This window comes from Sinocyclocheilus anshuiensis, unplaced genomic scaffold, assembly GCF_001515605.1.
Source record: "Sinocyclocheilus anshuiensis isolate Anshui unplaced genomic scaffold, SAMN03320099.WGS_v1.1 scaffold1473, whole genome shotgun sequence".
NCBI classification, from domain to species: domain Eukaryota; kingdom Metazoa; phylum Chordata; class Actinopteri; order Cypriniformes; family Cyprinidae; genus Sinocyclocheilus; species Sinocyclocheilus anshuiensis.
The window spans coordinates 877,961-893,476 of record NW_015548335.1 but is presented as its reverse complement, the minus strand read 5'-3'; the positions used below and the strand labels follow the sequence as shown (position 1 = coordinate 893,476).

Sequence of the window (15,516 nt, the reverse complement as noted above, 5' to 3'; positions counted from 1 at the left end):
AAGTCTCGCACATTCACAGTGAATAGCTTACTTCCGTGTTGAAAAATAAGCTGGAGAATGGAGCTTGAATTGCAAACTGAAAGGCGATGATGCTGGACCACCTCCTAAAATGACCCCACCACAAATGTTGGCTCCGCCCACAGCTGAAGCCATGCCCCAACAGCTGCACTTTTGCTCAGACTCTCACCTGACAAATCTCTGGGTCGTTTCCTCAGCTTTGATGCTTATTATTGCAGTCATTCCTGTGTGTCGCTGTTCATTCCCACCACAGCTGGGATTTCTAACAATGGAAAGAGCAGAGCAGTTACTGAGCACTGCTGCATGCCTTTACTTGATTTAGTCATTCTTCAGAGAAAAATGCATCATTTGTGTCTGAGCTGCACCTTTAAGACTGCCTTAGTCCTTTAGGTTAAGAGGATTGTTTGGCTTTACATCTGAGAAACAAAATGTTCATTAGTAAATGTAAAATATTTCCTTGCATTGAAGAAAGGTTTGCTCATTTGGAATCATTTTGCGACATTGTGATGATAATTATTGTTTTTATTAAAATATACTGAATTAAGGAATAACGATCTATACGAATATGATTTTAAATAATCAGATCTGTTCAAATTCACTTGTGGATTTACTTAGTCAAAAGTCAAAATATTTCAGTCATCTTGTGAACATGCTCTTTCTGTAACTGTGCTAAACGCAAATGACGAGTAACAAAAGCATAAAGATTCACAACATTATTACAATAGTGTACTCTTATTGTTAATTTATGTTAAATGGTGATGCATGTTTAAATTAACATGTAAAGTGTGTTTAATTTACTTTTGCATGTTTTCATCCACTAACCCAGCTAACAAAAATATATTCTAAGAACATTTTGTGTTTATTTTATGTTCCCATTAGGTATTGAAAACCTTTTTTTTTTTTTTTTTTTTTACATTTTTTTAAAACTTGTTGCCTTTGAATGTTGAAGTTTAGAAATGTTAGACAAACATCCATACGTGACCCTGGAGCACAAAACCAGTCTTAAGTCGCACGGGTATATTTGTAGCAATAGCCAAAAATACATTGCATGGGTCAAAATTATCGATTTTTCTTTTATTCCATTAGGATATTAAGTAAAGATCATATTACATGAAGATATTTTGTAAATTTCCTACCATAAATATATCAAAACTTAATTTTTGATTAGTAATATGCATGGCTAATTACTTAATTTGGACAACTTTAAAGGTTATTTTCTCAATATTTAGATTTTTTTTTTTGCACCCTCAGATTCCAGATTTTCGGACAAATATTGCCCTAAACTAACAAACCATACATCAATGGAAAGCTTATTTATTCAGCTTTCAGATTAAGTATTAATCTCAATTTCCAAAAATTGACTCTTATGACTGGTTTGGTCCAGGGTCACAAATAATGTTTCAGAAAAATAACTCTATAAACAATGTATAAATAATTTGTGTGTGTGTGTGTGCGCTAACATTTTGAGAACATTGTTAAACATCAAAAAGCTTTGAATGAACATTCTAATAATGTTACTGGATTGTTACATTTGTTCAGATCTTTGAGAGAATCTAGCCATAGTTCTAAGAATGTTATCGCTGGGATGCCAGATGCCAATTTAGGTGAGTATAACCGACTAAAATAACAAATTTGACATTGATTAAATTGAAAGGATATTTCCACCAAAAGGCAAAAACTGTAAAAAATTAACACTGGGGTCTTTTTCTTAGGAGAACATCTGAGAAGAAAGAAACTTCTGGGGCCTGTTTCATAAAACTAGTTTACTAAATAAGCCAGGCTTACTTCAGTTAGTCTGACATATTGTCAGTTGATTTGATTAAAAATAAGTCAGACTAACTGAAATAAGCCTGGCTTATTTGGTAAACTTCTTTTATGAAACAGGCCCCAGCTCTCCATTTGTGTTGCTGTTGAGATTAAAAAGAGATTTCTTTTCTGATTTCTAACATTCATAGTTTTCTACCATACTCCTTATTGATGGTTCACAATGGCATCGAGAGGGTAAAATGTGCTGTTGCAGAAACAAAGCATTCCAGAGTGTCAGTCATAGCCTGTGGAGTCTGAAACTGAAATCCCGGTCACCCGAAGCACAGCTGAAGAAAAGAGCCTCGGCTTCTGGACATGCAAACACTTGTATCATACTTGCACTTTGGCCACAGGTCACATACGCTCACACTCGGGTCAGAAACCAACCCGGACTCGGGGGTGAAATGTCACCAAAAGTGATAAAAATGCCCCAGATAATATATAAACTGCAAACATTCCTCTTTTCTTTTTTTGTTGCCATACTGCTGTTTTATAAAATGTACAGCTCTATCCGTAAATTGGAAAAAATGTTTATTCTCATTAATTTGAATAACATATTTGAATATTTAGTGAACATCTGTTTCTGTTTTGCTAGTCTTTTATCAAATCGTGCTTGAGGCCATGCATTTATTTTTATTTTTTGAAAGAAATACTTTTACTTTTATCCAGTAAAGACACTATTCTATTTCAAACAAATGATGTTCTTTTGAACTTTCTCCTCACCAAGGAATGCATTACAGTTTACACAAAAATATTATGCGGCACAGCTGTATTCAAAAATGATTATATATTAATTCATTAGAAGCAAGTCAGCATATTAGAATGATTTCTGAAGGATCATGTGACACTGGAGTAATGATGCTGAAAATTCAGCTTTGTATCACAGGAATAAATTATATTTTAAAATACATTCAAATAGAAAACAGCTATTTTAAATTGTAATGATATTTTATAATATTACCGTTTTTACTATATATTTAATCAAATAAATTCTGCCTTTTTGAGCAAGAGAGACTTCTTTAAAAATCAACTCAAACTTTTGAACAGTAGTGTATATACCATAGTTTTGTGGAAACAGCTCAGTATTTATTTCAGAATGGCAGGGATGATCTCTCTTCACATTGTGGTCGTATTTTAAGCCAGTGCAACACCCCTGATGACCAGGACCGAGGGAAGAGACAATGCTAAAGAAAAGACTAGATGAGGTCAAGCCCTCTGATCACCATGACAACCACCTTAGCATCTCGTGGAATGTCTAAAGAAAGACTAAAGACTTGTAAAACTAACTCCACCCATATTCCCCTTTGTTTGCCTCGTCTCGTATATCTTGAGCCTGTCTTGTGGCATAAAAGCCCAAACCAGCAGTAGTAGTATCAGCAGAATAGTTCTGTCAGTATCTGTACATCCGCATATCTTTTCAAATTCACTTCACAATGACAGTTCATAATGAACGATTCAGGTCCAAAATGGCCAAGAAGCAGAACGAAATCATAAAAGTAATCCATATGTGGAATAAGCAATGAATTAAAATGTATGAAATTGAAACTAATTGGATTCATTGATGACAAATAAATAAACCTGGTTACTACGCATTTAAAACATTCCGTTTTTATAGAAATCTGTTTCATTTATGTAGGACTGACAAATATGCATCATATGATTTTAAAACTGTCCAAGTGGAAGGAAATTTTAAGTGCAATTCAAACGCACAAATTTTGCATTTAGGCCTAAATACGGATTTTTTTCAAATGAAATAATTGGAAAAGGTGCATAGTGCTTATTGCAGTACGCTTTTAGATTCACTCTCTCTGCAGTCTTGAGGGGAGACATGCAGAAAAGAGTTCGGTGGGTCCTCCTCCCCATAAAAGTGGGAGGGAAATGGGCTGTGACACAGCCTGAGGACGCCGTCTACTTCTGTTGACTCACTTCAGAGTCTGCTTCACTCACTCTCACATCACCTGAGGAACGCTGAGCTGCACACCTGCGCTGCACGCTTGTGGCAAGAGGCTTTGCTGCCAAAGGTGAGTCACTTTTCAACATCTAATAAAAATATGAGCCTTTCTTTTATTGCTGTCTTTGAGCTTTGCATTTTTAGTCGGGTAATTAAGTCTCTATGGAAGGTAATATACTACTATAATGTATAGTACATGCCAAACAGGTTTGTATAAAAAATTATATCAGTGTTAAAGTTTTTATGTGCCCTTGGAAATTGTTAATCGTTTATTGATTCATGTTTGAGGAAAAAATGCATTAATTCACAAAGAAAATAAGAAGATGTGTTTTGCATAAAGACAATGAGAATAAATTATCTTTTTGTATTGCATGTGACATTTTCATGTCATTTAAGCATGCTTTCTTTACCAATTTTTACATTTGCATTATTATAAATGTTTTGTAATGTATTCACCTAAAGGAAATAATGCAACAAATACTTTCATGTTCTGTAAATACTTTTTTGGAAAAAATTCAATGTATTTTTTCCCCCATATTTTTTCACACTAATAAAAATTATTATATAATATTTTGAGGACATTTTTGACTTGCCAAATTTCATATTGCCATTTTATTTATACAATCAATGGCCTTGAACTAAGCTTAATTCTCTTCGTGAAAAATATAACGTTTAATTTTTGTCTTTTGATTTTGGCATGAAATGTGATCTTGCAGAGAAAAAAAAAAAGTGTTTTGCATCAAGAAAATTTGAATAAATTAACTTTTTGTATTGCATGTGACATTTTCATGTCATTTAAGCATGCTTTCTTTACCAATTTTTACATTTGCATTATTATAAATGTTTTGTAATGTATTCACCTAAAGGAAATAATGCAACAAATACTTTCATGTTCTGTAAATACTTTTTTGGAAAAAATTCAATGTATTTTTTCCCCCATATTTTTTCACACTAATAAAAATTATTATATAATATTTTGAGGACATTTTTGACTTGCCAAATTTCATATTGCCATTTTATTTATACAATCAATGGCCTTGAACTAAGCTTAATTCTCTTCGTGAAAAATATAACGTTTAATTTTTGTCTTTTGATTTTGGCATGAAATGTGATCTTGCAGAGAAAAAAAAAAAGTGTTTTGCATCAAGAAAATTTGAATAAATTAACTTTTTGTATTGCATGTGACATTTTCATGTCATTTAAGCATGCTTTCTTTACCAATTTTTACATTTGCATTATTATAAATGTTTTGTAATGTATTCAACTAAAGGAAATAATGCAACAAATACTTTCATGTTCTGTAAATACTTTTTTGGAAAAAATTCAATGTATTTTTTTTCCATATTTTTTCACACTAATAAAAATTATTATATAATATTTTGAGGACATTTTTGACTTGCCAAATTTCATATTGCCATTTTATTTATACAATCAATGGCCTTGAACTAAGCTTAATTCTCTTCGTGAAAAATATAACGTTTAATTTTTGTCTTTTGATTTTGGCATGAAATGTGATCTTGCAGAGAAAAAAAATATGTTTTACATAAAGAAAATGAGAATAAATGATCTTTTTGCATTGCAAGTGACATTATTTTTGTGACATTTAAGCATTGCTGCAATTTTTTTTAAAATTTGTGTTATAAATGGTTTTGTAATGTAATAAAATAAAGAAAATAACAATCAATGGCCTTGAAATAAGCTTAATTCCCCTCATGCAAAATGTTATTTTCCTCTTTTGATTTTGGGGTAAATTGTGATCTGGACATGTTCTTTTCAAGCTTCTATTAATATACTAATATATTATGGTTTTTGCAGGAGTGGCAGTCATGGCTCATACGTTGAGCTGGTCTGTGTTGTGTTTTGTTTTGCTGAGCGTTTGGGCTCAGGATTTCTATGAGGAAAAAACTGGACCAACAAGAGTTAAGACTAGAGGACAGACGGCAGCCGTTCTGCAGAAACACAACGGTCAAGGTGAGGCATCTCTTTGTTGTGTGACAGTATGCATGCATTGTTTTAGTAGAGTAAATAAATTATATAGATGGTCTGTTGTGGATATTGTTGATTTGTAATGATCCAATCAATTGTCAACGGATAAAATCAAGTCCTGACCTACATGTTTTCTTATTGAATATCCTGTTTCACACAAGCTAAAATGGGTTGCAAATGCATTTGATGTTGACTTTACCCATAAATGTGGTTGTTCTTGACACCTAGTAATAAGGATATTCGTTTCTCTTCTTTACTATATGAGCTATAAACTCATGGGTCACCATCAGTGCATCTCATACTGTCTAAGAAACATAAAGCTAGTTCTATGCCTTAAAACATGCAATGTCATGTTAGGACATACTAGACATACTAGCAGCATATTTAAAGGCTGTCTAGGAGGAGGATGTGTCTGGATGTAATGATTTTGGAGCCCTGAGGCATTCAGTTCTCCTAACATGAACATGATTTATTCATATCTGTATAAGAGCCGGTCGGCCATGTCTTGTCACTGGTGACATGAAGACTGATGAGCTGCTGTGTTGAAAGTAAGATCAGATGACAGATTGCATTGCTTCATGAGTCCAAAAAGGATCATTAGGAGACTTGGAGGATTAGTGTTTTTTCTTTTTTCTTTTTTTAAGACGACATTGACATTTTCTGAAACATTGTGGAATAATGTAACTTTTTCAGGAAAAAAAAAGACAAATAGCTAGATAAATGGCAGGGCTGAGCACTATTCAGAAACTATTCAGAAGTGAATTTGCCTTTTAAATTCCCAATTTTATTGAAGTTGTATAAGGCTGCAGTCGGTCTACTTTTTGATTGTTTTTAAATAAATTAACTTTTATTTTATAGATCAGTTCATTATGAACAATGATCTAATTTATTTTACAAAAAGTTATAATTTATTCAATTTACTCAATATGTATATTTATGTAATTATATAATGTAATTTACTTAAAATATTATGTATCTAATTTATCTAATTTTCTCAGTATATATAATATATCTAATTTATTCAATATTTTATAAAATATTAATTTTTCTTAATATGCATTATGAATGTTATCTTACGCACAACATATGAGATATTTCCGGTAACACAAACACACACATTATTTTATTATTGACTAATATATTTTATTAATTTTTTTATATATAATAAATTGACTTTCACTTTATAAAACACTTAATTTCTCACAATGGTCTAATTTACTCAATATATTATGAAATATTACATATCTATTTATGTAATTTACTCAATATATGTAACATGTAATTTACAAAATATTTGATAAAATATTATATATTTATTAAATATATCAATTTTTTATATTTATTTATTTTTTTAAATCTGAAAACAAAGTGTTGGCCATTTTGTGGTGTTGATAGCTGTGTTACTTAATGACAATATTAAACTTAGTACAGAGAAATATGCTGAATCATATTCTACATATCAGGGAATAACTAGTCAAAATGAATCATGTATTTACTTATGTTTTGTCACAAAACATATGGTGGACTAATGAATTTCCTTTGTTGTTTGACTGTGTTCGAATTGCAACTCAATAAATTCCTGCCTATCCAATCAAAATAAAAAGGAGTCATTCTGAATTTACCCAACTGTATAATAGTTGAATCTTTCTTTGACACTGCTCCTTCCCTTTTTTTCCCATGCTGTGGCCTCAGCCATCTTGGACGAGGACTGTGTTCTAGAGTTGGCCTTCCTGCTGGACAGCTCTGAGACGGCCAAGGACAACCACCAGCAGGAGAAACAGTTCACTATGGACATTATAGAAGGCCTCCAGAGCATCCGCTTGGACACAGCTCGCAAACTCAGCTGGAGAGCGGCCCTGCTTCAGTACAGCAGCCACGTCATTATCGAGCAGACCCTCCAACAGTGGAAAGGCTCGGAGAACTTCAAGAGCAGCATCGCGCCGATGGCCTACATCGGCCACGGCACTTACACCACCTATGCCATCACCAACATGACCAAGATATTTCTGGAAGAATCGAGCCCTGAAAGCATCAAGATCGCCCTGCTCCTCACAGATGGGACTTTTCATCCCAGAAACCCTGATATCTTCTCTGCTATGGCTGACGCAAAGAACCAGGGCGTGAAGGTCTTCACGATTGGCATCACCCGTAGTGCCAATGAACCTGCCAACACAGCAAACCTGAGACTGCTGGCCAGTACGCCGGCCACCAAATTCCTCTATAATCTACAGGACACGAACGTCATGGAAAAAGTCATAATTCAGATTGTAAGTATGGTTTCGCCAATCACTCATTCTGTTCTCATACTGTATGCATAGGCAGGCCCACACAAAAATCTTCACAAATTTCTTAGAACTGCTCAAATTATACTCATTCCAGCAACTTGAGTATATTTGTGTTCATTATTTTGGCTTCAGCTACCAATAAGGGTATATTCAGCTTCATTTATTACTGTTTACCATGTTTAAATCCAGATTTTTTTTGGTAAAACTATTTTAAGGTGTCCTTGTTACACATGTTACATTGTACTTTCTATTATAACAATACATTTGATAAAACGGAGAGTTCCGGTCCTTGACTCTGATTGGTTGAGCCAAGTTCAAAGCTGTTGTAAATTAATCTACAAACATAACGTGCGTCCCAAATCGCGTACTTATGCACTATTCTATGACGTTTTGTAGTATAAATAGTGTGAGTAGTGCGTTCACACTGAAAATTCCAAAAAGAAAAAGTGCACTTTAAATACCCGGGTGATGCACTTAAGTAACCGAAAAAACAAAGTGTGGAATGTTGGACACTTCATGCACTCAACTGTCGCAGCTTTAATTACGTAACGAAGGGGGAGGGGCTATCAGACTCCGATTATAAATGACAAAATAACCTTATATAATTCATTCACTACATGATTGAGTACATAGTGCATAAGTACATAGTGTATGAGTGCATAGTGTATAGTGCGTCATTTGGGACGCAGCTATAACCTTTGTTTACTTCTGTGTGTTTCTCGGCTATATATGGAATAACCGTTTTATAAAAGCAATAAGCCCAGTGAAGCCGTGGTTTACAGTGAATTTATAACAGCTTCGCGTTGTGCCTAACAATGCCCCTTAGCTGTTATAAATTCACTGTAAACCACGGCTTCTTGGGGCTTATTGCTTTAATGCATAATTACGCGTTAAGCCAATCCCTAATCCTACCATATAGTAAGTAAATGTACACTGTAACAAGGACATCTTAAAATAAAGTGTAACCATTTTTTCCTTAAAATGAGTTCAGGAAATGCAAAAAGTCTCCTGATTCTGTCTGGGCTTGTTCAAGAGTGAAGGCGTTATAAGAGTTACAAGCTACTATAACACTTCTCCAGCAGAGAAGCAGCCAACTAACATAGTAGAGCTCTGTGTACACGTTTGGGCATCTATACAGATTTCCAGATTTCATTCCATTTCAATTCACAACTTCCATTTTAGTTCCATTATTTGACTTGATTTATCATACATTTTTGATGTATCATACATTTTCACACAGCCAATTAATAATATAAGCTTGAAAAGGGTGTGTCCATTTTAGACTGATTCAAACGGTAACTAACTGCTGAATCTTTGTGAACTAATGTTTTTTTTTGCTCTGGATATTAGTATTGTTTGCTCTGTATGTTTTTGATTCACTAAAAAGAACTGGTTCAAAAGAGTCATCTGGAATTCCAAACATGGTTCTAGTTCAAGGATGTGGTCAATTCAATCCAAATGCACACCCATGACTCAGTTCTTAAAATTCTTTCAAATTGACTAATTGTTATATACTGTTTCTTTTAGTTTGATCTTCTTTTACATTATTATTATTGGGTCCATTCAGATGATCCCTCAGACTGATTCAAACGTCTGAATCTTTTTGAATGATTCATTTAAAGAACTGAGTTGACTCATAAGAGTTATTTGTTGTGCTGTGTATTGGTTCTGCGGTTTGATTCACTAAGAATCAAATTACCGATTCAAAAGAGTTATTCTTATGCTGTGTATAAAACGCAGACAGAGTAAACAGTTCATGTTGGGATTTTCAAAAATGATATGGAGATCGTTCAAAATGAATATCAAAATGAATAATTGGAAAATCAGTTTGCTGGTCTTAATTGGCCTGGTTTTTATGGTTGGACTTGCCATTTGGCCAGGCTGGGAGACCTGCTAAACCAGTTTAAACCAGACAAGACCAGCTAACCACATTTGACACTGTATTTGATAAGTATTTGGACACACAGAAGATACAATAATGATGTGCTGTTTTTCTAGTGTTTTGGGACCCCTGACACCTAAAGATTAGCCTTTCTACACTTCATTTACTATAACTAGAGTAAACACGTCCTGTTGTTGCTTTTCTGACATGCATCTGGGTTTATATATTCCATAAATCCTTGTTGTCATTCCTGCTGTTATACTGATATATATCCTGCAGGTTTAATTTTTCTCATTTGTACAGAAACACTTTGATATAATTCCAATGGAAAGCAAGACTAGGCATGTTAAATGATACCATTTCCTTTAATCACATTTGTTGCTCTGGGAGATTTGTATAATGTATGGCCTGATATTAACTGTTCGTACTGTTTACCCAAACCGCACAAATGAAAGGCTTGCCAAAGAGCAGCAATTATAATATAGCAGCTAAAATTTGGACAGAATCTAATTTTCTTCGTGTTACTCTCTACACAGGCTCAGCTGGCAAACGATGGGGTAAGTAAATAATATTAAAAGTCTTTTATGGTAATATGCATTACTGCAGTGTTGAGGAATAGCTAATTATTCTCCCATATTCTTATTGGGTAGAGTAAGAAAGTCTGATTCATTCTATTGAACCAGTTCACTTGGATTAGCAAATGAAATAAACAGATTTGAAAGATGACTCACTGATGTGAGTTATATTATGTAAACAAAATCTTTTATTTTGGATGCGATTAATCGCGATTAATCGTTTGACAGCACTAATAATTATTTTACATTTATTTTACACACGCACACACACACACACTACTTTATAGTGTATATATACTGTATACAATGTGTGTGTATGTATATACATATTATTAATGACTCAAGTTCAGTTATTTGCAAATGTGAACTAATTACACATTTGTACTAATTATTAAAGATAAAAATATTAAATCTATAAAAAAAATGACCATGTTGGTGGTGATGTCATTTCCTGTTTTCTGGTTTTCTGGTGATACAATTTTATTACATAACACTGACTTTTATTTGGACAAAATTCATTTTTATTTCAAAACAAAACTGTAACATTAATTATTAAGTTTAAGTTAGTTATTAAGATTAGGTGTTTTACACCATCTAGACATTTTTGAGACTTTAAGCAAAAAAAACCCAATAAAATTTATCTTAATTCACAAATTAAAATGTGTTGTCAAGTATATATGTATTGTATGTATGAATTGCATTTTTTTAAAAATAATTTAATAGATCCAGACAGTAGATTAGTGTCACATGATTGACCAATATGCAAGAATAAACTTAAAAAACTAAAAAATAATAAATACATACATACATACATAAAGTCTTCCTGTTTTGTTCCCAGGGGAAACCAGGCTACAAAGGAGAGAAGGTACTAAACCCCTGCACCTATTCATAATATATTTATGTGGAAGCATAAGAGACTGTCACGACTATGATTTTTTCTGACCATCTACAGGGTGAAAGAGGAGAATGTGGCACTCCAGGAATCAAAGGAGACCGAGTGCGTAACCCTTCAGAAGTTACAGTTTCTGCACACTCCTCCAATATGTTGTGAACACAATAATACAGTATACGTTTCAAATGCTACATTTGTTTATATTGTACCATCTGATAGGGTCCTGAAGGTCCAGTTGGTACTCAAGGGTCCAGAGGTCTGCAGGTGGGTCTGATACATTTATTTCATATTTATTTTAAAATATAACATCTGTCTTTTTATTTAAACATATGCGTATGTAAAATGTTTAATCACATTGTTTACTGTTTACAGTTGTTTTCTTTTAAAGCCATACTGTTGTTTAAAGCCTTTAACCTTTAAACTGTTGCAACAAAAAAAGTGTAAATTGTTTAAAAGTAAATCCTACACCAGATTCTTTTTTAGTGTGTAGTTAATTGACAGGTGAATAGGTGGTCATTCGTTTTTGAATATGCAAATGTATTTGAGTGAGCCGGTTACACCTGTATTTAGCATTGACCGCTTGCATTTAGATAACCTGAGACAGCTGTTTGTATTTCAAACTAAAAACTTTCCATTGATTTATTTCAAACTAAATCTGAATTTTTTTTGAAAAATGCTTGTTTCCAACACAAGATTAACAAATATAAAAGGTAATAACGGTGACATTTTATATCACAATGAGAACTTTTTTTCTAGTCATTCTGAGTTTATATCTCACAATTCAGACTTTTGTCTTGCAATTCGGAGAAGAAAAAAAACAGAATTTCCAGATGTAAACTCAGAATTGTGATATATAAGCTAAGAAATGTGTGATAAATTAATTTGGAGTTTATATCTCACAATTCTGACTCTTTTTTTCTCTCACAAATTCCGAGAAAAAAAGTCAAAATTGTGAGATATAAACTAATATAAAGTAAAACTAATATAAACTAATATAAATAAAAAGGTTTCCTAATTTTTTATCCCGTGGTGGAAACTGGCTTCAATATATTTCAAAGGAGGTAAATGTTAAAACACACGTTGAATTTCCCCCAACATATGATTAAACGTACATTTTACTGTATTGTAAAGCAGCATAATGCTTTGGTGTCTACAGATAATGTCCTAGAGACTCAAATGTTCATGCTAGACACTGTAACACACCCTTTCATGTTTCCCCTGCAGGGTTTACCAGGACCACAGGGTGACATCGGACCAGAAGGCCCACAGGCAAAGAAGGTATGTGGCTCATAATCACAAACCATTATCCTGAAAATTTCAGCTCATTATATTTAACACGCACACCTGGAAAAGTTTCACTGTCTCCCATGACTCCAGAAGCCGTTGCTTATTCTGCATGCTATTGTGCATGAGAAACCCCACGCACTATCCATTAGATAAAATCCATTAGAATGTTCTGGCCAAAATGAAATTGAAATTGATGCATTCACATTTCTTTTTGGGTTAGGTTAGGGTTAGGGAAAAAGGAATTATAATTTATGTCCATTTCTGACTAAATGATGCACTCTGAAGGTAGCAGGAGGTGCAGAATAGAGTTTTAGAATTTCACTCCATTATGTTTCTAGGCCTTGACAAGGACAGTATGATATATGTAAATATTTTATGCATCCGTTTACAATGCATTTGAGATTTTCTTACACTCTTAAAAATAAAGGTGCTTCAAAAGGTTCTTCAAGCGATGCCATAAAAAAACCATTTTGGTTCCACAAAGAAGCATTCAGTCAAAGGTTCTTTAAAGAACCATCTCTTTCTTACCTTTTTATAATCTGAAGAACCTTCTTTCGCCACAAAGAAACTTTTGTGATACAGAACGGTTCTTTAGATGTTAAAGGGGTCAAAAGCTGCTAAAAAGAACATTATTTTGTGTATTTGGTGTAATGAAAGCCGTTTTAGGAGGGCGTGGCTGACTCTGAACTTTTATAAAGAATAGCTCTTTGGATTTGAGACTTTAGTCTTTGCAACTTTACAGATCTTCTTTATGCACCAAGAGCTTGTAACACTCCAAAGAGAAAGGAAAAATTGAAATCGCATCATATGACCCCTTTAAAGGTTCTTTATGGAACCATTTAGACAAAAAGGTTCTTCTATGGCATCGTGAAGCACCTTTATTTTTAAGAGTGTACTTGTTTTAGTTATAATTTTAAAGGAATAGTCCATCCAACAATTAATTTCTTTCATTATTTACTCCTCATGTTGTTCTAAACCCGTATGCTATTATTATTATTTTTCAGTGGAATACAAAGGAAGTAACAACAAATATTTAAAAGTTAATAACACTTTTCATTTGTTTACATACAGAAAGCTATAGACCTTAATCATATTGATTTTTACATGGATAAAAACAAAGCTGTGAGGGACAGACTTACAGTCTTTACAATGGCATGCACTGTATCAAGGTCCTCCAAGATCACGTCATTTTCACAGCTCATAACTTTCAAAACTGTTTTTTGGAGTTTTTATATACTGAGAGATTTTTCAGAAAGAAGTTTCGTCAGCTGAATACACGTTAGTATGCTCTTAAACAATAGTACAATACATGAAACACACAGTACTTTTATCCCTAACAGCCTCGTTTTCATTCCTGTCAAAATGACCCTGACAATGGTCTATTGCATGGCTTTAGAAATCTTGGCATGAGTCATATGGACTATTTTTATGGCTCTTTAATGGTGCTTTTTTTTTTTTACATTGACTTTGACTATGAACTATTATTATATTGAAAATAGATGCAATTCTTTGATTCTTTGAGTCATTGATTCCAATTGAAAAAAATATGAAAAAAAGAGGATGAGTAAATAAGTTATTTGAATTGTTAGGTGAACTAATCCTGTATGTTAGACCAAATCCTCTGTGTCTTCTTTCAAAAGAGACCATGGTTATGTCTGCAGTGCAAAGGGTTCACAAACTGCATCCAGTTTAGTATAAGCATGCCTTGCACTTATGCTCAAAAAGGGGGCGAAGATGAATGAACGTGTTTTGACATGTTTTGGATTTCCTTTAATAGAGGTCTGCTGCTCTGCCAGTAGTTTCCCCTTGTTTAATTTAACTGCAGGAAGCATTCAGAGGTTTAGACAGCTCTGCAGATGTCCTCACTAATTAGGGATCCTTCTTCATACATGCACAGGTTCACAAAACTAGTGTCACAGACCGCCATGAAACAAATGGTTTTGTACTTCATCATCTAAAAATAGATGATACCGTGATAATAAACAGTCATTATTATTTTAAATAATAATCCTTACTCCCTGAGGTTAAAAGTCAACCAGTGAGATGCTAGAAAGTGCTTGTCAGGTCACCAAATGGACTATGGGTGGTCTGAGATTATTGTCTTGGAAGCTAATAACAGTAGAAATGTGCATGATGGAAAAATGCTGTGCAAAGTATAAATTCATGCACAGACATGCAGGTGACGTGAACGAAGAGAATTTCCATCCTGTGGAAAGGCAGCACACTAAGGGGATATTGTAAATGTCATGAGCAGATTTGTGACTGCTTGCACTGACCTACTTGATTAAATTGGATTGTACTTTGCATTTTCTGACAACAGTTCCTCTCTATATTGTTCAACTCCTGGTTGAAAATGAAAGGAATAGTTCACCCAAAAATGAAAATTAGTTGAAAATGTACTCACCCTCAGGCCATCCAAGATCATGTAGATGAGTTTGTTTTTTTTCATGGGAACCGATTTGGAGAAATGTAGCATTACATCACTTGCTCACCAATGGATCCTCTGCAGTGAATGGGTGCCGTCAGAATGAGAGTCCAAACAGCTGATAAAACATCACAATAATCCACAAGTAATCCACATCACTCCAGTCCATCAATTTACATCTTATAAAGTGCAAGGCTGCTTGTTTGTAAAAAAGCAAATCCATCATTTACACGATTTTACTATAAATTGTTACTTCTGGCCAAAATACAAGGCTATAATCCATAATAACACTTCTACAGATGGTGCAATGCTACTTAAGCAACCTAAATATGGACAGGCATCGTAAATAATTTAACGGTTCTGGTTCCGACTTTAATTCCCCGATTACAAAGACTACATTTAGTAGTTC

General features: G+C 33.6%; 1 protein-coding gene across 1 annotated transcript in view; it reads left to right on the top strand.

Annotated features, from left to right (window-relative positions):
- The first annotated feature begins 3,776 nt into the window (after window positions 1-3,776).
- Window positions 3,777-15,516, top strand: part of col28a2a (collagen, type XXVIII, alpha 2a) — a 43,419-nt gene continuing 31,679 nt past the window's right edge. The window contains exons 1-8 of the mRNA XM_016444394.1: window positions 3,777-3,845; window positions 5,591-5,746; window positions 7,454-8,028; window positions 10,465-10,485; window positions 11,342-11,368; window positions 11,456-11,500; window positions 11,615-11,659; window positions 12,620-12,673. Coding sequence (XP_016299880.1) covers window positions 5,602-5,746; window positions 7,454-8,028; window positions 10,465-10,485; window positions 11,342-11,368; window positions 11,456-11,500; window positions 11,615-11,659; window positions 12,620-12,673 — 912 coding nt within the window. The 5' untranslated portion in view covers window positions 3,777-3,845; window positions 5,591-5,601. The remainder of the gene's footprint in view (window positions 3,846-5,590; window positions 5,747-7,453; window positions 8,029-10,464; window positions 10,486-11,341; window positions 11,369-11,455; window positions 11,501-11,614; window positions 11,660-12,619; window positions 12,674-15,516) is intronic.